At 33.8% G+C, this 26,034-nt stretch overlaps 4 protein-coding genes across 4 annotated transcripts; 1 reads left to right on the top strand and 3 right to left on the bottom strand.

Moving 5' to 3' along the window:
- Positions 1-5,285: 5,285 nt before the first annotated feature.
- LOC110602504 (endoglucanase 11) lies at positions 5,286-7,558 on the bottom strand. Its single transcript, XM_021740040.2, has 5 exons — positions 7,308-7,558; positions 7,005-7,217; positions 6,699-6,899; positions 6,259-6,513; positions 5,286-6,124 (listed from the first exon to the last, which is right to left on the bottom strand). The coding sequence occupies exons 1-5, from the start codon at positions 7,515-7,517 to the stop codon at positions 5,498-5,500; spliced, it is 1,506 nt and encodes a 501-aa protein (XP_021595732.1). The 5' UTR covers positions 7,518-7,558; the 3' UTR covers positions 5,286-5,497.
- Positions 7,559-13,420: 5,862 nt separating this feature from the next.
- On the bottom strand, positions 13,421-15,478 carry LOC110600755 (small ubiquitin-related modifier 1). The gene is made up of 3 exons (XM_021737617.2): positions 15,179-15,478; positions 13,810-13,959; positions 13,421-13,716 (listed from the first exon to the last, which is right to left on the bottom strand). Exons 1-3 carry the CDS (start codon positions 15,260-15,262, stop codon positions 13,651-13,653), a joined length of 300 nt encoding a protein of 99 aa, XP_021593309.1. The 5' UTR covers positions 15,263-15,478; the 3' UTR covers positions 13,421-13,650.
- Positions 15,479-16,242: 764 nt separating this feature from the next.
- Positions 16,243-18,106, bottom strand: LOC110601044 (B-box zinc finger protein 19). The gene is made up of 4 exons (XM_021738035.2): positions 17,689-18,106; positions 17,156-17,252; positions 16,895-17,010; positions 16,243-16,792 (listed from the first exon to the last, which is right to left on the bottom strand). The coding sequence occupies exons 1-4, from the start codon at positions 17,779-17,781 to the stop codon at positions 16,580-16,582; spliced, it is 519 nt and encodes a 172-aa protein (XP_021593727.1). The 5' UTR covers positions 17,782-18,106; the 3' UTR covers positions 16,243-16,579.
- Positions 18,107-22,158: 4,052 nt separating this feature from the next.
- LOC110602291 (glucan endo-1,3-beta-glucosidase 14) lies at positions 22,159-24,303 on the top strand. Its single transcript, XM_021739775.2, has 3 exons — positions 22,159-22,318; positions 22,415-23,731; positions 24,105-24,303. Exons 1-3 carry the CDS (start codon positions 22,249-22,251, stop codon positions 24,137-24,139), a joined length of 1,422 nt encoding a protein of 473 aa, XP_021595467.1. The 5' UTR covers positions 22,159-22,248; the 3' UTR covers positions 24,140-24,303.
- The last annotated feature ends 1,731 nt before the right edge of the window (positions 24,304-26,034 follow it).

Below are 26,034 nucleotides of genomic sequence, written 5' to 3'. Positions count from 1 at the left end.
TACAAACTGCATAAAACCTTTCAAAATCATCAAAGAAGCTCAGGATCTTCACTTACCTCTTACACAACTTGAGGATGAAGGATCCTAACGTGGAGATATGAAGAAAAGCTCTTCCAAAGCTCCAAGCTTCAAACCTTGGTTCTTTTGCTCAAAACCTTCATAAATCACCAAAACTCTTAAAACTCTTGAAAGATTTGATGAAAATCATGGAAAACATGAAAGTCAACGTAGGAGAGGCTGGAACTCACCTCTGGCTGCAAGTGGAGGAGAAATAACCTCCTTCCACCGACCCTTGGCCCTTTTATAGGTGGCTGGCCAGACCACCTTCGGCAGCCGAACGTGAAGCCGCAACCATGCAATGTTCGGCGGCCGAAAGTACCCTTCGGCGGCCGAACCTTTGCATTTCTCCCTTGTTGCTTTTCTTTCAAAACTCAATGCTTTTCACACTTCAAAACATGAAAACAAGTGAAAATACCTTGGAAAACATATGCATTACCCTTCTCGAGGGTTTCGACACCCAAGATTCCACCGGACTACAGGAATTCCGATGCCGGACTCGAGCCGGGTATTACACGTATCGCCCCTGGCATAGAGTATTGTTGACTTGTTATGGTACGAGATTGATATGTAGAGGGCTATTGGTGACATATTCATCCTTGAGGTGATATATTTGTGATGTGACGCATTCCATGATAGCATACGTTAAAATGAACTGTTTTCTTTTATGGTTTCTGCTCACTGGGCTTTTTAGCTCACCCCTCTCCCCTAACCCCAGGTTTGCAGGGTCAGAGGTAGTTTAGGAAGACGACAAGATATGAGTATGGTCATGATATGTAATAGAATAGTAGTGGACATGATGTAATGTAAAGTTATGTAAGGATGTAAAAGAGTTATGTTGTAATATGACATTATGATATATGTTCAGAGTTATAGTTTTGTGCTTGGCCCGAATTGGATAATCCCTTTGTACATGAGTTTTATTTTATGATGATACATGTGATGGACCGAGTTTGACATAGGGTATGCTGACCCTAGGGGTTCTATGAGTTCAGTCATAGTGCATACACAGGTCAAACTGGTTAAAGGTAAAGTTTTATATGTTTTATGAGAATGCTTGATCATGTTTGGGATTATACCAGATGTACAGGACATATGTTAGGCTTGCTACGGGTCCCGGCGGCCTTAAGCCGATCTGGATCCTAGCGCCGGTAGCGGTCCGGATTTCCGGGTCGTTACAAGAGGGGGGGAGCATACTAAATATACTCCTTTTGAGCGTTATGAAGTTGTACCCTCTAACCGAGTTTCTCCTATAATAAATGTTGAGAATTTTGATATAACGGAGACTCGAGCAAATGAGGTTGATGACTCTGCCCCTTTGTAATCTTTTTATATTTAATGAGAATGTTTCTTTTATCCGTTGTTCATATTTCTTGCATATAATTTTTCTATGAGAAAAAAGGTTTACTAATGTGGCTAACATTTGTTTATGATGTTTAGTCACTGACCCGTCTTGGGTCCATGAGATAAGGAACTTGGTGAATTTCCAGTGACCAATCAAAAGGTATGGCGAACACTTGCCTTATAGTTATAAATCGTGACCTAGCTTAAACTGCCTTATGAACTTATTTTGTAGGATCAATTGCCTCAGTGGTTTGGCAGGAACCGCCTTGTGACCAGTCTTGGCGGAAATTGCCTCGTGACCATTGTTCGTGGGACCAACACCCTGGTAGTTTGGAGAAAATTACCTTTTGATATGACTTGGCTAAAATTTGTCTTATGGCATTAATTCGTGGGACCAATGCCCGAGTGGTTTGGCAAAAATTCTCTTGTGACCTGACCTGACTAAAATTTGCCTTATGGCCTTGATTTGTAGGACCAACGTCCGAGTGGCCTGGTGAAAATTGCCTTGTGATCTAACCTGGCCTGGTTAAAATTTACATTGTGGCCTTGATTCATGGAACCAATGCTCGAGTGGTCTGGCGAAAATTGCCTTATGAACTGGTTTGGCTAGAATTTGCCTTATGGCCTTGATTCGTAGGACCAATGCACCAGTGGTCTGGCGAAAATTGCTTTGTGACTGGCTTGACTAAAATTTACTTTATAGTCTTGATTCGTGGGACCCGAGTGGTCTGGTGAAAATTACCTTGTGACCTAGCCTGATTAAAATTTGCCTTATAGCCTTAATTCATGGGACCAACGCCCAAGTGGTTTGGTAAAAATTACTTTGTGAACCAACGTCTGAGTGGTCTGGCGGGGACCGCCTAAAAACATATCACGTATGAATACTTTGTTGACTTTATTATTAAAAGAATCTTCTTCAGAATCTTCTTCATTTACATACGAGGGTAAAATTAGATTTCTTGTCAAAATGTAAACTATACGGAATGGATACTTCGGGTGGACAACCTTTACGGGCGAATGTTCTCCTTGCTTTACGGGTAGCTAGGTTGTAATCTTGTCTATCCTTCATCTGATCCTTTTGTTATCACATGTATGATTCCCACGGGTTTTCGATCAAGAGTCATTTCTGGGGTTATTTCCTCAGACTCGGACTTTTGCTCTTCTTTTTCTTTTCTTATGAATTTTTGGAGGGTGTCATCTCTTATGAGCCTCTCGATCTCATCCTTTAGTTGTCGACATTATTCCATTGTGTTGCTATGATTTTCGTGAAAGCAATAATATTTGGTCATGTCCCGTTTGTCTGTCTTCTCGGGATTTAGCTTGGGAGGCCACCTGATCTCTTTGTCATTTTTCCTGATCCACATCAAGTTATGAGTTTGTGAGTCATTTAGTGGGGTGTAATTCCTATACTTACCATATTCGTCCGTCTTTCGCAAGATGGGATAGCTTTTGTGATCCCCTTCAAAGGCTCGCCTGTCAGACTTTAGCTTTTGACTCGCCTTTTTATCTTCTTTTAATGTCTAGATCTCATCATCTAACCTGATATACTTCTGGATTTTGCCTATCAGCTGTTGATATGTTACCGTTATCTTTTTTATTAAGGAATCCATGAACTTGACTTTATGGGTCCCTTTCTTCAGTATCTCACATGTTATCTCATGATTTAACTCTTCTACCTGTATGGCTTCAGCGTTGAAACGGGAAATAAAACTCCTTAAAGACTTGCCCTCTTCTTGGCGGATCTTTCGCATGTCCGAGTGGCAAAACTTGGGCTTACGAGAAAAGTTTTTTTGGAGGTATGCAAATGTTAAATCTAGATTTGAATATTGTAGCAAATTGTGTGTTGATACTTCGGATTAAACTTGGGCCGAACATTACTTTCGGCGGCCGAACCTGCACTTGTTCCCTTGGTCTTTCCTTTTCACAACTCACGTCCTTTCTCTTTCAAAACCTCAAAACACTTAAAACGATTTTAGCCAACCTTTCTCTTACCCTTCGAGAACCTTCCGACATCCAACTTCTAGATTCCAACGGAGATTCCGCCGAAAAGTAGGGATTCCGATGCCGAAATCTAGCCGGGTATTACAGAGAAAATGATGACTCATTCGTTGGTAGCAACATTAGCTGTGGCTGTAGGGGTACCGACCATTTTGAGAGTGAGAGAAGAGAAAGAAATAGAAAATTGATCGTAATCGAAATGAATGAAGGGGATTCAATAGATCTCTCGGCAGCAGAACCAAATGATATTGTTGAGATTAGATTGATAATGTGTCCAAAATGAAATTGAGCTGTGATTGGCTAGAACCTATAAGGAAGAAAGTGTGAGGTGGTGGTGGGTGCCCACGACAGCCACTCCAACGTTCAAGTCAGTATCGTGACAAGAAGAGAATGCAATGAATTACTTATAACTTTTGTGTTAAAGAATAGTATACATTTGCCTTTGAGATCGTTCTCCTTTTTATACCTTGAGAGGATGAAGATAAATTTAGTGTTTTCTGAAAATCCGGAAGTGATGTGACCGGCTGCTTTACAATGAACATCGTTAGTCAATTAAGTTGGTAATTCTGCGATCTCTGACAAAAGGAGATCGTTCTCCTTTTATACCGTGAGAGAATGAAGATAAATTTAGTGTTTTCTGAAAATCCGGCGGTGATGTGACCGGTTGCTTTACAATGAACATCGTTAGTCAATTAAGTTGGTAGTCCTGCGATCTCTGACAAAATGGGAATGTGTCTAATAACGGTGAATGTGTCTAATAACGGTAATTCTATATCAAAATTCGTCTTATTCAGGAGTGAGTCTTAACGATATTCTGAGTGTCAAAGTGTTTGGGTCTCCTTCTCTTATAGTGAGACTGCGTTTTCCACTCGTCAGATCCTTATCTCGTGACTCTTATTTTGTGTTACTAATTCACGGTTTTCTTTGGACGTATATTATACAACATCAATAAAAAATAAAAAAAAAGATAATATCATTATTTTTAATTCAAAAATCTATTATTGCATGCGAGAGAAACTTTTGTTTAGATAAAATTAAAGTTAAAAAGTATTTTGGAAAGAAAATGAAACTGAGGGATGAACAAATTATTCTTAAAGTTTAGAGATGTTTTGGTGACAAAATGAAGTTGATAAAGAAATATAAAATGAGGGATATATTGACAACAAAATAAGGTTAAGAGACGAATATCAAATTAGTTTTAAATTTTTAGGATATTTTATTGGCAAAATAAAATTAAAAAACGAATGTAAAATTACTCATAAAATTGAGAAATGAATGATATAATTTGCCCAACAGTAAGGAGAATAACAGCCAACAGAGAGACCCTTGCTGCCTTTCGGATTTTAGATAATATTTTTAAATTAATTATTTTTTAATTCGTTTAATTTCAATTAAAATTAAAACTCAATAAGAGCTTAGAGAGTAAAATCTATTGTACTTAATTATTAAACATTCATCTAGATTAAATTAAATTAAATATTAACAAGTTATCTCTCAAATTGAGGTATTATATAAAGTTACTTTCTCAAATTAATTACGACTTCAATTTCAGATGTAGATGTATACTCTTATAAATTACAACTTACTGTAGATATTATTAGGAGCTTGACATTCAATTGAATTATAAAATTATTGTTTTAAAGAAAATGAATCTGTGACTCATCTGAGGATAGAGTTAGTTCTTCACTGAAATGCTAAGGTCAAGCTTTTCCAAAAGAGTAATTACGTAAGAGTACAACATTGAATTTTATGATCTTGCAGTTTTCAGCAGTCAGGCAATGGCAAGGGGCTGGATTTGGAAATACTTTGGACAACCAAAATTCATGCATTTATTTATTAAGTTTCTTTTGGTTTTGCATGAGCTGTAAATCAATAATCACAATGTAACAAAAAAATTCATTAACAAATGCAATTGTAGGGGGGAGGGATTTTAGCTTACATTTTACAGGAAAAATAAATTTATAAATCTTTATGTGGTAGGTGAACTGGTTCTTCAAAACCAAATCTCGCTAATATATTTCATATACTCTCTGTGGCCGAAGAATTTTAATGAAGTTTCTGTTAGCTAGAGCTCGACGCAAACTGATGATGGATCAGCTTACAAATCTTCCTCTTCGAATCTATGCAATTTAGCAAAAACCCCAACAAGAGTTGCAGTATTGTAAGTGCAGGCCTCTGTTTGCATGTAATTTTCTCTCTCATCCCAAAACTCATCTTTGTTATTGGGCCCACCCACTATGGCCCCCACAATAACATTAGGGTTTGGATCTTGCCGGCTGTACCAAAGATCGTAACCTTGTGTGCACCCAATAAAACCCTTGTTCCCTCTATATGATTCAATGGATGCTCCTCTATGGTGGACCTTTAAAGGGTACCTCAAACCGTACCCAACTAAGTAGCTCATGCCCATTGGATTATTACCCAATATGTAATCTACTTGTGATTTTGCGAAACTGAAAATTTCTTGTGGGGTCAACATGCCCTGATCGCATTTAAGCCGCTGATTTGATGCGTCCAGGTAATCAGAGTAAACCGTGAGTAGAAATGCAGCCGTGGATACGTATTGGAGATTGTTCCACTTGCGGATGTGTAGTAAGCCTCCTGGGGTGCGTTCCACATTAGTCGCATTGTTTTTGTGAAGGCAAGAACAGAGATAATGCTCTGCTTTTGAACGGTATTTTTGTAATATGAGCTTGTGTTTTCTCTGCCTCTCATCCCTTAACAGCTGCAATAAATTATCAAGAAACGCTAGTTAGAGAGCAAATCTTTGAATCTTCCCTCGCCTCATTTCAAGGATTACACTAAAGGATAATGATGGAAACAAGGTATTTTCAAGATTTTAAATTTATAAAGTTATACCATAGAAGCAATGAGCTGAACACCAGCATACTTGACATCCCAGCTAAACTCAGAGATGGCCCAAGTGATCCCACCAAATCCATAGCCATTCTCCAACACATACATCAAATAAGCCTCGTTGTCGGTGGCTTTGTGTAGCCACAAGGCAGCCCATAACAACTCATCCTTATACCCACTCACCGACGGATAGTACCCTTTCACTGCTTTCACACTCTCATCATATTTTCCCCTATGCTTGTCCCCAAACTCGAACAACTGCATCACAACCCACCAACCCTTTTTAAAAATTGATTCAACTCATTTACTTGAAAAGCCAATTTTTAAAAATTTTTAATCTGGGATTAGTTAAACCAGTTCTCTAATTATATGGCTTGTATGGAGAACTTTGGTGAATAGCCTACCTACCTTGTATTAACATGTTAACAACGTTATTAACTTACTTCTTTTGCATGATGCAATAGTAGGTAGGAATAATGTGGGTTTGTTCTCCTGAACACGATTGATGCTGCTGCCAGTGCCGCCGCCGTCTCTCCGGCGACATCTGATCCTGGGTTTTTCTCATCCACCTTGTAGGCTTGCCGAGATGTCGTCATGTCTTCTGGCCGTTGCCAACAGTAATGATCGGTGTAGCCATCACCTACCTGAAAATGTCGAATTGTAATAATGTAGTTCAAAATGCGATATATATCCCACGCGCTATCAACAATGGCAATGCGACTGGAAATGCCACATGAATAATGCGTTACCTGAACCCACAATACATTTGGTTGCGTGTGTGCCTTGATGAAATAATCCGTTCCCCACTTGATAGCTTCAAGGGCATGCTGGTACTCGCCGGCGTCAGACATTTGTTTTTCGTATTGGATAACACCCCAGGCGAGCATTGTGACGGTGAAGGCCATTGGCAGACCAAACTTGACGTTATCGCCTGCATCGTAGTAGCCTCCAACCAAGTCCACCTTCAAATATAAAAGAACAACAATATCAATTATCCGTCAAAATTAATACAGACGGCAATAGAGTCGTCGGCGGAGAATGAACACACTTACTCCTTGTTCAAGGCCATCGGTGAGGGCAGAATGGTGGCGCCAAGTGACTCTTTGGTTGTAAGGTAAGCGGCCGGAGCGTTGGGATTCAAAATAGAGTAGACTCTTGGAAAGAGCTTCGGTGTAGTTGAAAGATTGGCATACGGGTAATAAAACTGCGGCGAAGCTGAAGAAGAGAAGGAATTTTTGTTGCTTCTTGTGGTTGTCCTCCATGCTTAGTTGGGCTCCCTTTTCTCCTTGAAGCCTTTATTCATATATTCTGTTTGCTTTGCTTCCATCTTTATATATACGTTTTAGGCGCAAGGGGTTGCTGGCTGTCTAAAGCTCATGACTGATTACCTGTGGTCGTGTTTATGAAACTTGTTGTCGTGGGATGAGTTGATTGGTCTAATTGATAACTGAGTTGATTGGTCTAAAGCTCATGACTGATTGCTCATGAGAAAAAAACTTTTGGTGTATGAATAACATGCCAATAAAATATTATTAATTTAAATTTTAAGATGTATCCACTTTAATTTTAATGAGTATATTATGTATTCAGTGAAAATGCCAAAATTGTCCCCAACTATAAAGTAGGGAAAACAAAAATGAAATGACGTGTTCAAGGTAAATTTGCTTATCTATTTATTAAATGGATGAATGCATACACAGACAATTTTTAAAATTTATACATAAAATTTTTTTAATGTAACTATTGATTTGTAATCGTTCAAGCTTTCTTTTTAAGCATATTATTTTCAAGTAAGTTTTTATTATTTAAGTTTTAAAAAGTTATTTATAACAGAAATGAAGGAAAAAAACACTATAAAATCAATCTCAATTAATTTAAAATTAAAATTTAGTGGTTGTGAGAATATATAAAATTAATTTTATTATAATTAAAAAAAAACAAATTATGATTGTATATTTATACTATAGATAAAAATGGAAGATGAAGGAATATATGGATTTTCAAATATACCTCTAAATTTGTTAATTATTTATAATTGAATTTGAAATTTTAAATGGATAATAATTTTATTATTTAAATTAAAAAAAAATAAGTTTTAGATATTCATAAATGCTAAAACATAAATTTTTAAGATAAAATTATTAAAATAACATTTAAATATTAAATAATTCTTTAAAAAAAGGTAAAACAAAAATTTTGATAATATAAAATTATTAGATAATCAGTGTTTTTCTAATTATTAACAAATTTATTTAAATTTTAAATTAAAAATTGAATAAATAATTTGATAATATAAAATTATTAGGTAATATCTTTTTCTTTTAATTATTAATAATTATATTTAAATTTCAAAGCCAAAATTAATATTTATTATAAATGAATATTTGGATTTTGGTTATATACATTAATAAAAAAATCAGAATTGAGATAATATTATTAAAATAAATTTAATTCTCATAATATTAAATTATTAGATAATAAATTTAAATTAAAAAAATAATTAGAGGGATGGTAAATGATAATATAGTTTAATCATACAATAATGATAATTCAATTTTAATAAAAATATTAAAATAATTATATTAATAAATAGTGATTATATTAGAAAAATAAAGTCTAAAAAGCCTAATAACAAAAGCCTTAATTCAAGAACTCGAACGGATTATTTTATAGTATATTTTAAATTATAATTCTAAATAAGAATTAAAAAACTGTTTTATCGAAGATTCTGAAAAACTGTTTTATCGAAGATTCTGAAAAAATCGAAATAGGTGACAACTCGATGCAGCATCAATTAATTTCGATTTGAGTTAATAAATAATAGGTAATAAGTTTTAAAATTTTGATTAGTTGATATTAAAATAATTTATAAAAATATTATCAAATATCATAAATTTATTATTAATTCAAATATTAAATAATTTTGATTAAATTCAAATTTAATCAATAAATAATATTAGAATATTAGATAAATATATGTATATATTAAAATAAATTAATTGAAATAATATAATTAACACTAATGTGAAGATAAATTAGTTGAAATAATATAATTAACGTTTAAACAAGATAGTTTACTTTTTAGATAAATATAATAATTAAAATTTAGTATTTAATTTGTATAACAATTAATATTTAAAATATTATTTTAATAGTGAATGTAATTTGTACCAAAAAATTTTATTACAATTTCTAATTTAAAAAATAGTAATTTTACGATTGTAATTCTATAATATTAAATCATAAAACTCATATGTTAAAGTTTTTATATTATTTAATTTAAGACTACAAGATGATTTTTTATATAAAAATAATTATTTATTTTTAAATTTTTAAAAAGTTTATTAATTATTTTTTGTATAAGAAATATTTTAATTTTCTTTTACAATATTTAATAAATAAAATTAACAAAAAAATTAATTCATAAACTTTTTAAAATATTAAAGATATTTTAATATGTTTTTTAAAATAAAAAAATTAAATAGTAAATTTTGTTGTATAAGAGTTTATTTTTTAAATAAAAATTAAATTTAAAATAGATGTTAACATATAAATAAAAATTAAAAAATCTTTTACACGTCAGCTATATATATATCAATAAAATGTGATTAAATATGAAATTTTCTAGAATTTTCAATTGTTTATTTATTATTTATTTATTTGTTGAGGGTATAAAGCCAGTGGTCTTTTGTATAGATTTAATCACAATATGTACAAAGTATTTATAGTATTCCAAAGTGGTATATGATAAACCTTGATATATAATCTAATTATATCAATCTTAATCTTATTATATCTCATTAAAGGATAGCTATAATCTTTACGATTGATAATACTTACCACACCCAATCCCAATCAAGAGTTGGACGGATTAGTAACAAATTACGAAGATTATGATGGCAATAATTAAGTTTTGTCAAAGTGTTTGGCAATTTGGGCTTTGGAGGAAATGTATGATAATCGAAGTTTTTTCTTAGCAATTAATAATATTTTTCCCCTATGAAAATTAACACTCAACAAACTAATACATTAAGAAATAGAACCGCCTGTTTGGTGCAGCATCGCATCTATCTCCATTTCCAACTGTAGCAACAAAATATTAGAAACAATGAACTTAAACAGTAGTGTGCCCTACACAATTAATAACACTATTTTTTTTTTTTTTTTGAGAGAGAGAGAGCGACCTCATCTGGAGTCTGATCCCCGCGAAGCCTACGACCATAAAATAAAAATGCAATAGAGCTGAGCTCCACTGACTGACGATCACAGTAAGCATTCATGAGCTTCTTCAATTGAGTGCTTCTCTTAATCCTGAAGAATACTTCATTACCATCCTACAAAATGAAGCCAATCAGCCTGTCCATGTCTAAAACACCATAAGATTTGAACAGGTCAATACACCTATCCATCAGAAGTGACAAATTATTTTTTTTAAAAAATCATACATGTAATTTGCATAATAAAGATAAAATATTCCCAGTGTGAAGCTCAAAATAGAGACATAAACCACATAAACAAAAAGTAGCAAAATATTAAAAAAATTAATCAACTCATATTTAGTTGGCATCAGTTCTTTTTTCTTATTATTTTTATGATTATATTGGTTTGGTTTAGTTCAGTTATTTTGAGTTAAAAAAACTGGAAAATCAAACTGACCCTATACGTGATGCTAAAGTTACTTTTTTTTTTTGCCTGCCTATTAAACTCCTTAGCCAGTTCTCACTGAGCAAGGCCCAACGACTGATGCCACCCTCTCACCTCTCCTCTCTTCTATCCACTGCTCTCTTCCGTTCTCAGTTTCTTACTCTCAACTCTCAAGTTTCAATCTCTGTTTCCATCCTAAACTCATCTTCTGTAATTCATTCAAACTTCCAAATTTTCCCAATGTCACAGTCATCCTCCATGCTCATCCTTGCAGTGGCCAGAGTTCTGGTGTTCTCACATCCAAAGATCTACCGATATCGCCATCCTCCTCCTTGATTACATTCACAATGATAAAAGCTATTGCTACTAGCGCCCCACCCCCTCTCTCTCTCTCTCTCACACACACACACACACAGTGAGTTACTTCAGCAATGAATGGGTAGGAAAAAAGCTGTAACTAAAAATCTTCTAATTTTCAAGCTTTAGCCATACAAATGAGAAAACTTGGGGATTGTTTTATTTTGATCATAATTGACAGTTTCATGGTTTAACCCCACAACTTGTAGTGTTTCTTCTTGCGCACTAAACTTCTGAGCATGTTCTGAACACCTTAGGATATTATCATATTTGAATTAAATTGATAAATTTTTTGTCTTCTTATTTGTCTGCAAAACTTTCTTGCTTTTAACTGGAATCTTCGTTCACTTCTTTTTGGGTCGTTTCCAGCAATGGTGCTTTACCATTCATTTGCTTGTAGCTTTAATATTATGTATAATTCTGAATCTTTGCATGTTCAGTAAAAATAAGGTGTTTATCAAATAAGTTTGTGGGCTTTCCTTTGTGTTTATGTGAAACTGTGTTGAAAATTATTTAGCATATGAAGATTACTGATGGTCATCAAGTTGTATGCAAAAAATGGAGGCTGATAAACAGGCACAAACCAGATAAGCTTAAATGTGACGCAGAAATGCCCAAAGTAAAAAACTAAACTAAGAAAAGTTTCCTTCCAAAATACAATGCAGTTCACAAACAATGGTAAGCATGTTTATAATGCTTTTAGAGGCCTACTTCTAACAACAGTTAGTGGAAAATAATACAGAGCAAGAAAATGTATTCAAACTAGAAAAGCTACGGATCAATCTACCTCCAACACTAAATTTGTAACTTATATATTTTACTATGTCATTCTCATGTAATTTTTATATTTCACTAAATACTTTTTTATTGATTTAAATTAATATTTACCCTAATTTAATAAATTTTAAAATAATTTTTATTTATTTATTTTAAAGTCGAATTATCTTGTATGAATGAAATATGTTTGAAAATAATAGCATTGTAAAAAAGTGATTAATATAATTAATTATTTAAAAATAATTTAATACTGTTTTAATTATTTTAATAATAAATGTTCCTATAAGGTAGTATCCGATAAACACAACAATGGATTGCATATACTTAAAAAGCTCTCATATTTATAATTAATTTTTATAAATTAAGTCTGATATTTTTTATATATTTTTTTAAGCGAAATAAAAATTTCAGGAAGAGGATTAATTGAGTTATTATTTAAAAAAGATTATAATTTCACCTATTTTTTTATTTTAAAATTTAAACTTTAAGATATAAATTTAATTTTATATTAAAATAATATCTTGCAATATATATTATGATATAAATTTTATATTAAAAAGGAGTTTAAAAATTATCAATATTTATTAATTATATAATATTATAAAATATTATTTTCACATAAAATTAAATTAAATTTTGAAGTATCAACTGATTGAAATAAGAGGGTTTACTGCTAGAAGATTAATTAATTTAACTTTGCCGCGTTAAATTGTTCTTCAATTTGTAAGATTCTAAAATTAAATTGGTACTATAAACAATATTTATTTATGATATCCTTCACTAATATTTTGAAAAGAATACATCAGCATATGATTAATTATAAAAATACCCCAAAATTTGGAAGAACCTTACTATAACAGACAGAACAAGTAAAATGCTTTCAAAAACTTCCTACAAATACAGAGACAGGAATAAGGAAACCTGCGATTTCAACGTTCCTAGTTTAATCTTATATACATATTGATTTTAACCATGTGGCATAAACAAATTAGACTCAAATATTCAAGCTTTAAATAAAGATGGCTTAGAGTTAGCTTCACACCGTTGATTTTACAAACTATTGGTGATCATATTGTATTACTAATGTTTAATATCATAACTCATAAGCTCCACTCGCAAGCGTATACTCGTTAGAAGATAACAAAAATGAAGGGGTTCAATCAACTCTGGGACAGTAAAAAGCATTCGTCGAATTAAAAGAATTCACTGTTCTAATAGTTTCGACTTATGTTGGTGTTTAGTGCCCTCTGGCTCTGCTTCAAAATTTTAAATTTTCAGAAAAAAAGAAATTTTGAAAGGGAAGAATGGGGAAGAGAGAACATCCCATGCAACTGACCCACCAAGGACAAGGTTCATACTATCTGCAAAAAACTTCAGAGCCTAAAACTAAAGCAACGATTTAACTTTGTAAACAAATACTTGGAATAGCACATTCAAATGCCTCAAACAGACAATTTTAAAGCAAGCGAGCCAAACTCCAAGCTATACAGCAAACTATGTCCAGAAAGGATGGACTGCCAGAGAAATTGATAACTCTAGCCATTGTTATCCAGAGACCCTAAGTCATGATACAAATATTTTATCCCTAATACATTAATAACACATCAAACCCAGGCATCAGGCAATTGCACCACCTGTTTGGTGCAGCATTGCATCTATCTCATCTCCATCCTCCATTTCCAACTATAGCAACCAAAAAATTAGACATGTTAGACATAAGAAACTTAGATGATAGTGTGCCCAAATAAATTGAGAGAGAGAGAGACAGAGAGAGACCTCATCTGGAGTCTGCTCTCCACGAAGACGACGGCCATCAAAAAGAAATGCAATAGAATTCATCTCCACCGACTGTCTATCACAGTATGCATTCATAAGTTTTTTCAATTGTGTGCTTCTCTTAATCCTGAAGAAAACTTCATTACCGTCCTACAAAATGACACAGAACACTCTGACACTCTGACAAAATATAGCAGCAATGGTCTACCTAGAATAATCCTACCTAACAAGCTTAACAGATTAGACAAGACGTCAAAATCAGCAACAAAGTTGTAAGAAAGGGATTTTCTTCATGAAAAACACATAAAATGAAGGAAAAGAAAAGGCTGTAAAAGAGAGGAGCCCGGGGAGAGGAAGAATTTTACATCCTGATACTATTAGGTACTCAGCCAAAGAGCCAGGAAGAGAAGCCGCGGCCCATAACAACTGAAAGTATATTAAAAAAGAGTAAAAAAGAGCCCAGAATAGAAAAGAGAAGAATGGAAGGAGAAGGTTCTACAAAGAGGCAGCTGGTATGAAACGCAAGATGGTTAGTTTGTCAGAGGAAAATACAAGGGCCAGAATACACAAGATCATTGCCATCTGGAAAGAACTAGAATCTATATATAGAGCTAATTCAGCTGTGGAGAGGCACCTAAGAAATCTGGCATTTCCCCTGGTATAGAGGCGCAGAGCGTTCTGCACAAGGATTCTTTCCTGGGGGCAGGTTGCAGCCATTGTTTGTGATTTTTTTTCTTCCCTTTTCATTCTAGAATTTGTAAGCGAGTAAAGAAGAGAAATAAGTTCTGTGATTGCTCTACACAAATTGTAAAAAGTATTCTGCCAATTTATTTCAACCAAGTAGAATTCTTATTTCACAACCAAATATTTAATATTACAATGTTCCCAACTCCATCAGACACCAAACCATTTTCTCTTCAAGTGCACAAAATACTACAGTGAATTACCAACCAAGCAGTGTCAAAGTCGACAAGTAAAACTAGCTCCAGACTATGATTTTGGGAAGGCGCCTTCATTGTTCATCTTCCAAAAGCCGAGTTATAACCATCGCCAAAGTAGCTAAATCCGAATTTAGTTTAACCATCTCAAAATCAGCAGTGACGCCTTAAAGGAAAAAACTTGGGACTATCTAATCATTCTACGAAACCCACATTGATAATTGAGGATATAAATATAGGAAAGAAAAGAACAAGACCTGATGAACAGAATCAGAAACCCTAATAAAATTGCAGTTGGGTAAATTAAAACCCTAAACACAAAGAAAGTATAAAACAGAAAAACATAATGGTACTTATCAAACCCTAGTAAAAGGTGGGGTGAAAACCAAGTAATGCATTTAAGCAAGAGGAAAAGGGGAAGAAGATCGGACCTGTCCTTTGACCTTGAGATTGATATGAGCCGATTGATCGGCGGGTTTCTTGTCCTCCTCTTGATTGGTGGTGACTCCCGACATGCTTAATTTCTTCGCAGCTCTTCGGTTTCTAGCTGATGAGAGATGAGGCTGCCACTGATATTCAATTTCTCTGTCGCTCTCTAGGCTACTTGAAGGAGAGAGATCAGTGTCTGCCTTTCTGCTTACGACGAATGAAATTCACGGCTGTGATCGTTTACTTGAAGTTAATCAACGGAGGGTAGAAGTCGTCTTACAAGTCAACGATTGCAGATGAAGAGGCAAAATCCGCAAAGGTATTTAACTATTTATTTGTGTTTGAAAAATCAACCTAATGTTTTGTTGAATTTTAATCCTATTTTTTTAATTTCTTAACATTTTAAGTCTTGTTTCTGTTAAAAAACAATATTTTGTCTCAAATTTTTAGTCTCTCAACTCTTTATTTTAAATAAAAATTAATAAAATAATACTTAAAACCTCTCAAATTTATTTAAATTTACCGATCTAACGTATTTCCGCACAATTTAAAAGGCTTTGTCTTTTTAATTTTACAGTTTATATTTTTATCCATCATCAACTTTTATAGAAATTGAAAGCAAAAAGTTACTAATCTTTTAACTCCTCACAGTATAAAGTTAATGTGGGTAAAAATTATTCAATTTTTACATAAATTTTACATTTTAGTTCATAGAGAAAAACTCAATGGAGAATTTAAGTAGCTTAAGAATGATAATGAATATGTTACTTGCAAAAATCATATTATTTAAATTTAACTTATTTAATATTTTAGCAGTCTTCTTGAGCTTGATTAATTTAAACTTATTTATAGTTGTTGACTATAATGGATTATACATAAATCTTACTATAATTAATTGTAAGAATTAATATATGTTAATATATAGCGGTTGTTAAAGAAAGTTTATATTATTTGGAAAAATCTCAATTCAAAATTATTAAAAATTATAAAATATAAAAGAATTTAAAGGTTAACAAAATCAAATAATAAGAAAATAAATCAGAAAAATTAAAATTAGAAGAAGACGTTGGCAAAGATATGCATAGGTAGGAGATAACAAAAGTAATGTCCTCCAAGTCCAGGCTTTACAATAACAACCACATTATCAAATGGGTTTTTTTTAAGCCACATTGTCCATCTCCCCGAAACAAAAAGGAAAGAAAATTATAGACACTTGACATTCTAACTATGGGGACAGCAAGGGAGACATTGATAAATCCCTACCAAATTTCTGGCCTTTGTGAGTTTTGCATAGAAACCACATCTTACAATTCCTGGGCATGTGTCCCAACAAGACAGTGTCGATCTTGATTAACTTATTTATTTATTTTGCCTACTTGGCGAACCAATTCGAATTTAACTTTTCAATCAACCTGATCATTTGGAGCTTGTTCGTGAACTCGAACTGCTGTAGGCTTCATATTCAGATCGATCATTTTATTCTCCATCCTGGCATGCCCATCAGATTTAGCTTCAGATGGCGTCACATGATTTTGTTGATTTTGTCCTTTTTTGTTCTCATCTTGATTCATTATTATAGCATGTGAAGTTGATGGCTCAGCTGCATCCTTTGGAAACTACAGACAACAAGCAAAGCAGTGGACATCACAATTCACAAGAAATCAAAGAAATTACAGAATTATGCATAACTCGTGTCTAAGAACAAATCAAGAACGAACCTCAACTTGTTGTCTGAATAAAAGATACCTCCCATGAGTTCTTTTACCTCCAACATGAACAGTCACATCACATTGCAAACAAAGAGAACTTCCATCTACCTCACAGTAGAAGAAAGCTACAAATTTCCATTTTTTACCAATAAGATATCAGATAAACATACAAATTTGAAACCCTTTTCCATAATCACCAAATTAATCAAGACTTTACAGCTTCAGTATGAAAATTATACGTGAGAAAAATAAGTAAGCTGCTAAAGTTACCAGGTGCATTTTCACATATATCACAACGGGGAACATCACTGGGGTTTGCCAGACCAACTCTCACGTGCCGGCTAGCAAGCTTGTTACACTTGTGAACCTGCCAACTCAATTGAAAGTTCAAAACTTCTGATTAAATACTTCAAAATTTCAGATGCTAGACCAGACAATCTGTTAACATCTGGTGTTCAATGAGTTCAGTCAAGACAAAGCTTTCAATAGAATGCCCATTTCTGGATAGCAGTTCTATGAAGAGGAAAAGGCCCTTTTTCAGTTACTGTTTCTTAGTTATCTTCGTTTTGGTAAAAGTTTGGAATCGCAATTAAAGCTTCCAGCACTTGATTTTTATCCTGTAATCTAATGGATTTTGGAGATTTTCACAGCAAAGAGGAAAATTTATCACTAAAAATTAATGTTTTATTGATTTCGATGTGTAATAAATAAATCTCTACACCATAAAGGCAGATGCTCGAGTACCAAGTTGTACAAAGGCAGACTAAACTATGAAAAAGCAAGAACTTTTAATATGTAAATACCTTCTCGTCGCAAGCATGGCAGAGAGCAGCCTCATCGGCGGCGCAGAAGACAATAGCGGCAGCACTCTCACAGGCATCACAAAGAGTTCGCATATTTAACTATAATCTCTTCAACTGAAGATCTCATTTCTCCAATAATAATCCAAAAACAAGAATAAGAAGCAGATTCATGTAGAGTATGGCATGAGGAAGCAAGAAGACCGAAAGCTGTCAAGGATAACAAATGCACGCACCAGAACAAGACACAGGTCACCAAATATACACAGAAATGATTAGATTTGTGATGGGTATGTGTTCTCATAAAACGTTTCAATTCTTTGTTGTGGTCATTGTTGTTGATGGTGGTGGTGGTGGTGGGGGGTTAGCGGAAGCTGACGATAGATAGAGACTGTGGATTAACCAGCGAATGAGGATAAAGAGAAAGGGGTAAGGGGGGGGGGGGGGGCAAACTGCACACGTCGACTTAATGAGGAGCCTGCCACCACAAGTTTGGAGGTTCAGTGGGGTTTGATGGCTGCTCTTCGACGCTTCTGAGCCACCAGTTACATATCCGATATGGGGCCCAGTTTTCTTTGGTTTATGGATTTATCTTTGCAAGCCTAGTTGTCCACAAAACAAAAGGCGTCTCCTCTCTAGATCTTGCTCCATATGTCCTATTGTTTACAGCTAACTTGTCTAGAGAAATTTTAATTAGTTTTTTTTTTTTTTAAGATAAGAGATAATTGCATTTATAAGGTCTAAGGCCCAAATTACATGCATATAAATAAGATTAAAAATAAAAACACAAAACAGTCAACAAGTCTAAGGCCCAAAGGGTCATAAATTTTAGAGCCACATTAAGAAGAAAAGAGATCTTTCCGCCATTTTAGAGCTGTTGTGCTCCGATCACCATATGAAACTGTTGAGATCTTCATTAGCAAAATTTAATACACATTGAAGAGCTAAATTAAAGAACATCCAAATCGCAAAATCAAGATAAGCCTCTGATAGCCCAAACCAAGTAGAGTGTAGCGAAGGGAACGATTCAAGGTAAAGGAGGACGCTATGCAAAGCCTAAAATCTCTCGTACCTTGAAGCAACTAGGTGAAGGATGGGAAGGAACAATGCCTATGGAATGTGCAATGTCAAACTCAGAAGAAATTACCCCCAAGCCAATAAAGCAACAAATCCTTCCATACTAAAATACAGAAGAACAATTTTGCATTCTTAATCTTCAAATTAATGCATTTGGTAGAAACACAGTATACATTGAGCTCCTCAGTCCAACAAGAATAGAAAAAAATATAATACAGTCAAAGAATCCTACGCATTTAGCACAATTACTTTCAAAAAAAATAAAAAAAATTAACATTCCATTATATTTGAATATTGAATAATTCATTAAATTAATTTGTTCGAATTTAAATTATTTAGATCAAGCTATTTTTTTAATAATATCTGAATATTTACTATCTATATTCAGTTATGGAGAATGCAAATTTTTTTGAAATATATATATTATATATATATATATATAAAACAAAGAAAATAACTGAAAATAGGGTAAAAAAAAAACATGTATTAATCACTTGTGGTGGAGAAGAGAAGGATGGACAAAAAAATGAAGATTGGGAAAGTAAAGCATGTGGGATGCGGGAACGAATTTCCCGTGTGCCACAAGAATGCAACTCCCGACAACAGCAACCTGCCGACCTCACCCACTAAACTGTCCCAATTGATATCAACTCACTGTAAATGTAGGCAGCCTAACCTCATTCACTGTCTCATCTTTACGCCCATTTCCCACCTGCCCCTGTTTGTTTCATCTTCCAACTAACCCTGCACATGCCTTGTTTTTTTCAAAAAAAAAAAAAAAAAAAACAACTTGAATGGATGCCCTAAGTCAAATTTTGATTAGGTAAACCTCCCTACACCATAATCCTTTGTCGTCTCACTACACCCACTTCTCTGTGCTGTGTCCATTAAATAAACATAAAACAAGGCATAACCACAAACATATGTTCCCGCAAATGGGTTGAGATTACATTTTTATCAAACTTTGGAAAAACTTAAAAGATTTGGATAGGGCTTCATTCGGTCTGTCTACTCCTATGACAATCTATTCTCCAATAATATGACTTTGAGATTTATATTTTATTTTAAAATACATCTAAATTCAATTCAAAAATTAGTGCGAGATAAAAGAATTATTGAAATTTTATTAAATATATATCAAACTAATGTAATACAACACATCACCCTTATTAGGTCGACTACTCTAATGAGGTGACTAGAAATGGGCCAAGGGGGAAAATACGGTCTTGAACCAACAACGACTACCTAGTACCTGCAATGCCCTGTAATTCTTAATACAATTAAAATGTCTAAATGGCGTGGATTCTCCGTCTCTACCCTCTGCCAAAAACAGCTAATTTCAATCTTACATCAATCATTATGGATCAACGGTACCAATTTGGTTTCACATTTAAAAGTCTGCCTCTCAACTCTTATAGGATAAGCTTTGTTTTATATATATATAACATATAAAAAGGAATTTTCTGGAGGAGCTATCTACACGCCTCTGCTAATGGCATGGATTATCATTATCCTCCTCCAACTCTTTCGTCTCAATATCATTTAAGAAATTGTTCCTTAATACTATATTCAATAAACAAACAATATTTTTTTGTATAATAACAAGGGTTGGAATCAATCGTTATCATCAAATCATTTCCAATTTGATGTCTCAAATTAAATAAAACCATAAAGTATTGAATATTACTAATTTATTTATTTATTTTAAATATCTTGCCGTATATATCTTCTTCCGCCCAATTATCATTTTACCTGCAGAACATATTGATTAATGAATTTTAAACATGTAAGAAAACCCAAAAATATGTGGACATCGACCTAATGATTTTATATACCTCTATTTGGAATAATTATTTTATTTTTTGAAAAAACTTAAAAATTTTCATTTATCTTGCATGAATTTATTTAAACATTTTATTGCAAGGATATAATTGTCACAATGAAGATATGGGTCGGCTACAAAATAATGTTTAAGCTTGGAATATAATTATTTATTGGCTTTCCTTTTCATCACTTAATAAGTTAGAAATTATATATGTGAAATATAATACAGGAAGTTGAAATGTTTGACAATAAATGAAGAAAAACAAAGTGAATTCATTAACTAGAGAGATTGACCCAATTGCAGCCGAAGTACACAATACACATGTGTAATAATATCTTATACTTGGAGATTAAGCATTCAACCTTAATGTCAACCTCATCACAATTCTTTACTTTTATAAATTTTTATCCAATCACTCGACTTGATTTATAAACTCTTCGTAGAAAGTACTGATTTTTAAACTGGTGTTACAATCAAAATGGCTAATATCATTACATAATAGCATTGGCAATGGCATGCAATCAGTGACAAAGACTATTCAACATATTGGACTGGTAATCATTGGATAATGCTTCACAAATCATATACTAACTATTGCTAAGGCCCCGTGCTTATAATAACAAAATGATGCTGATGCTTCATATATAAGTTGCGGCCTTAAATATAGATGATAAAAGTATTTTCATTACATAGGATGTCTCTCTAAATTATAATTTACAAAATTAAGAATGACTATGTTTATTATGTAATATATTACCAACAAAATGAGAGGGATTTTTCTTTTGAAAGAGACAAAATTAATTAAAATAATTCAATAATATTTATCTTATATTTTAAATTATTTGATATGAAAGTGTGACAATTTAATAGATGAATAAAAATAAAGCATAAAAAAATATATTATACACTCACAGGTTATACTAATAGTAAATAGATTTTAATAAATTTAAAAAATTTTAAATTATACTCCTATTTTTAATTTTTATTTAAAAAAATGCAGTATATTTTAAATATTATTTATAAAATTGGTGTTTACTTAGACGTTGATTTCGATTAATTTAATTATAAAAAATTTAATTGTTAATATGATAATAAAATAGTGGTAATCAACTTTATGTGCGACACTGGGTCTGACGATCAATGCTAATACGACAAGCACAGCTGGCAATCCAACGTTCAAATTTGAGTGAAAAAGAGAAACAAAACAGAAACCGCAGGTAACTTCCTAGATCACAGTTGCGACTTGCGAGGTAAAATAAGGAACACCTAAACCCTCAACTCAACAAAAGATCCGTTAGCGCCAATCAAAATGAATGGAGACAGGCGTAGGCCATCTGATCTGATCTCTTAACCACGTGTAGGACTGCCGTTTTGCAGTGAAAAAATTAATTGTGGGAGTGGAAATGAAACGGTCAAGTAGGTGGGTTCCGTTAACTACGCAAATTTGTATTATGGAAGAAAGAAAAAAACCTGTTTCGCCTGTTTGGTGTTTGCTATCTCTATTCTCCCACGCGGGCTCCACCATCAATCACCCCACCACTATCAAGCCCTAAAACTCTATCCCCCACCCCACCCCCAACTTGTATTCTATAAAAATATCTCTATCTTTGGGTTAACCAGCCAGTTTCCCCTCTCTCTTGCTCTGCTCTAAGAACCGGAGCATGGCAATGGCATCCTTCACTTTCTCTCTCTCGTGCTTCCTTGTGCTTCTTTCTTTCTTTGTCTTTGCAGGTTTTTTTCTTATTCTTTTGTTGTTGTCCGTGTTTATTTATCCTTTTGGTGCTTATTCATTCTTGTTAATGAAATTACGCTGTGTTTAATTTGCAGATGCAGCGGGTATAATAGGAATAAACTACGGACGAGTAGCCAATGACTTGCCAACCCCGGACAAAGTGGTGGAGCTTCTGAAATCACAGGGGATCAACCGTATCAAGCTCTATGACACTGACTCAACCGTTTTGACAGCACTTGCCAATTCAGGAATTAGCGTCGTCGTAGCGCTGCCTAATGAGCTCCTTGCCTCCACTGCCACCGATCAATCATTTGCTGATAAATGGGTCCAAGCCAACATCTCTCAGTATTACCCCAAGACACAAATTGAAGCCATTGCCGTCGGCAATGAAGTTTTTGTTGACCCCAAAAATACCACCAAGTTCCTTGTACCCGCCATGAAAAACGTTTACAATTCACTTGTCAAGCTTAACCTTTCTTCAATTAAAATCTCGTCTCCTATAGCTCTCAGTGCATTGCAGAACTCGTACCCATCATCAGCCGGATCGTTCAAACCCGAGTTGATTGAGCCTGTGATGAAACCCATGTTGGAATTTCTGCGTCAGTCCAATTCATATCTCATGATCAATGCATACCCATTTTTTGCATACTCTGCCAACTCAAAGGAGATTTCTTTGGACTACACCTTGTTCAAAGAAAATCCAGGAGTGGTGGATTCCGGAAATGGTTTAAAGTACTACAGCCTTTTGGAGGCTCAACTCGACGCCGTTTTCGCTGCCATGTCAGCTATCCAGTATAGCGACATAAAGATGGTGGTCACAGAAACCGGATGGCCTTCACTGGGCGATGAAAACGAGATTGGTGCAAGCGAGGAAAATGCGGCGTCGTATAATGGGAATTTAGTGAATAGAGTCTTGACCGGAAATGGGACCCCTCTAAGACCGCAGGACCCACTTAACGTTTACTTATTTGCATTGTTCAATGAGAATCAGAAACCGGGTCCCACATCCGAGAGGAATTACGGATTATTTTATCCTAATGAACAGAAAGTCTATAATATACCACTCACACTGAAGGAGTTGGAGAACAGGCAATCAACCCCAGTCAACGGGAACAAGAGTGAAGTTCCGGTGAATGGCACCAGCGGCGAAGTGTCAAAGACGTCCGTCGGACAGACATGGTGTGTAGCCAGCGGGAACGTTGGAACGGATAAACTCCAAGATGCAATTGATTACGCGTGTGGAGAGGGAGGAGCAGATTGCCGTCCGATCCAACCCGGCGCGACGTGTTATAATCCAAATACGTTAGAGGCACACGCTTCGTATGCGTTTAACAGTTATTACCAGAAGAAGGCCCGTGGTGCTGGCACGTGTGATTTTGGTGGTGCCGCATATGTGGTCACGCAACCTCCCAGTAAGTAGATAAAATCTCTCTACTTTGTTTATTTTACTTGATGAATTTAAATTTACATGATATTATTTTTTTTTAGCATTTTATCCTGACAGACACAAGTTTTCGTTAGAATCGGTAATTTTTTGTTAAGCAAGAGACATTTTGATATCATAAAGTTGAATTGGTAAGTGGGTCTAATTTCTATGCAAAAGTCATGTGAGGTTGGTTAGAAAAAAATGGTTTAACTTTTTCAACAATATACACTTAAAAATCTAATTATGAGGGTGTTGTTAATGACTTGATTGAAATATAAAAGAAAAATCAAATGCATTGATTTATGTAATTAATGAAGATCATTAATTGACTTTTATGGTTTGAAACTCTTTTGTTGTAGGATTTGGAAACTGCGAGTTCCCTACCGGCTATTGAGATGAGGCAGCTATTTGTTTGTTTTTACTGTTAGAATATATTAGAAAGCATTGGCTTTTGTATTTAATATAATATTATTATAAACATAGTAATGAGTTTATGGTGTAATTTTAGTCTGTAGGTGATTACTTGTATTAATGTTAATATAATATCCCCTTGATGAATATGATTGATTTCTATGGTATGATATAAGTAGGTTGGAATATGTGATAGAAGGGATGGCCTACTACAACTACTACCTTTACCATGTATGGTTATTTTAGATTTGGGTGTGGTTGGGTTGTTTTGGAAATTTTGGTAAAATTAGCTACTGTAGTTGAGTTGCGTGAGTGAGTGATGACGATATGAAATGTTGCACGCTAGCTTTTGGATTGAATCGTATTTTTTGAATAAATAGCTTTTGGTTTGGGTTTGGGTTTGCGATGCACACCGTGACCTGATACACGTTCATTTTCCACACTCTTATTTCTGTAGGCACTGCATTTGTACACGGTAACTTCCATAAGTTAATGTATAAAAAAATGGTGGTATTTAATAAAATTTTAATAAATATATATTAAATTATTTAATTCTTTTAACAACGACTTTTTTTTAAATGTCTCAAATGCTAAAATACAAAATATATTTTATGAGAAATAAATAAAGCTAAATCAAATCCTAAAAATAACATATTTAAAAAGAATTTAGAAGTATGGCCTTTTTATCTCAATATATTAACAATTTCATATATAAACAAAGGGGAGGGGGTTTGGGAGTTTTTTTTTTCTAAGATACTCTTCATAACGACATACTAGCATTAATGTCTCTCATTGAGCGTAAAATGTTACCAACAAATAGCAATTATGAAAGCTGTTAGTTTGATAAAATTTCTCTATGAAAGCTGTTGTTTTATTTCATGTGATTTATTTTCTTAGTTTAATTATAGTATTGAGATAAATCGCCTACAATGACGTCCTTAATTTGGAATTGTTAAGGGATTGGCCAATCTCGAGCAGTCCAAACTCTTCATGAGCTTCTTGGTAAATATCGGCCTAGTATAGTTTTTCATTGAAAACCAAAAATAATAGACAATATATGTTAATGTTATAACTAAAGACATCATGGGTATCCTAATGCACTGTTTGTTGATCTGATTGGCATTAAGAAGGCCTATATCTTTGGCAGAATGACTTAGTTGAATTGACATCTTCCCTTTAGTGTCAGAGTTTTGTAGATTGCCATGTCTCTTTGTTAGCTACCAAGCAATATTGAAAAATGACTTTTGTCTACAGATGTCCGAATAGAGTGAGAAATAATGATCTTTGGGCTAACTTACCAATTGCGACTATGTGTTTCTATCCCATGGTGTTGTGTTGGTGACTTAAATGCTATTTGCCCCTCTATGGATAAAATTGGATAAAATTTGTGATCGTTCTATGAGTATTTCTTATTGTTTTAGGTTTTAATGCTTTCGTTCAAAGTTATGCGCTATTAGAATTATCATAGCAGGGCTATCCTTTTATTTAGTTTAACAAGCGTTTTGGAGTTCAAGCTATTCAATAAATATTGGATAGGGCACTAGTTTCAATAAAATGGAGAGACTATTTTCCGCGGGCTCATCTAGTGCATAAATCTTTGGTGGGATCAAATCATATACCTTTGTTGTTATTTTTAGATTCTCTTCCAACCAAGCGTACTTTCTTATTTCGATTTGAAGCAAAGTGGTTACTTCATCCTCAATATTTTGAAATTGTTTCTAACGCATGGCGTACACCTATTTGTGGTTCTTTAATATTTTCATTTTTGTAGAGGTTGATGGCCAACAAAACCCATTTGACTTGATGGCATAGAACAATATTTAAGAGAGCTTCTTTAAAGATGCAGTCTATTCAACACCAATTGGAGGATCTTTATTC

The sequence above is a fragment of the Manihot esculenta genome, chromosome 15 (assembly GCF_001659605.2).
Source record: "Manihot esculenta cultivar AM560-2 chromosome 15, M.esculenta_v8, whole genome shotgun sequence".
Lineage (NCBI taxonomy): Eukaryota > Viridiplantae > Streptophyta > Magnoliopsida > Malpighiales > Euphorbiaceae > Manihot > Manihot esculenta.
The sequence above is the reverse complement of the archived record's forward strand: the minus strand, read 5'-3'. Positions and strand labels throughout refer to the sequence as shown.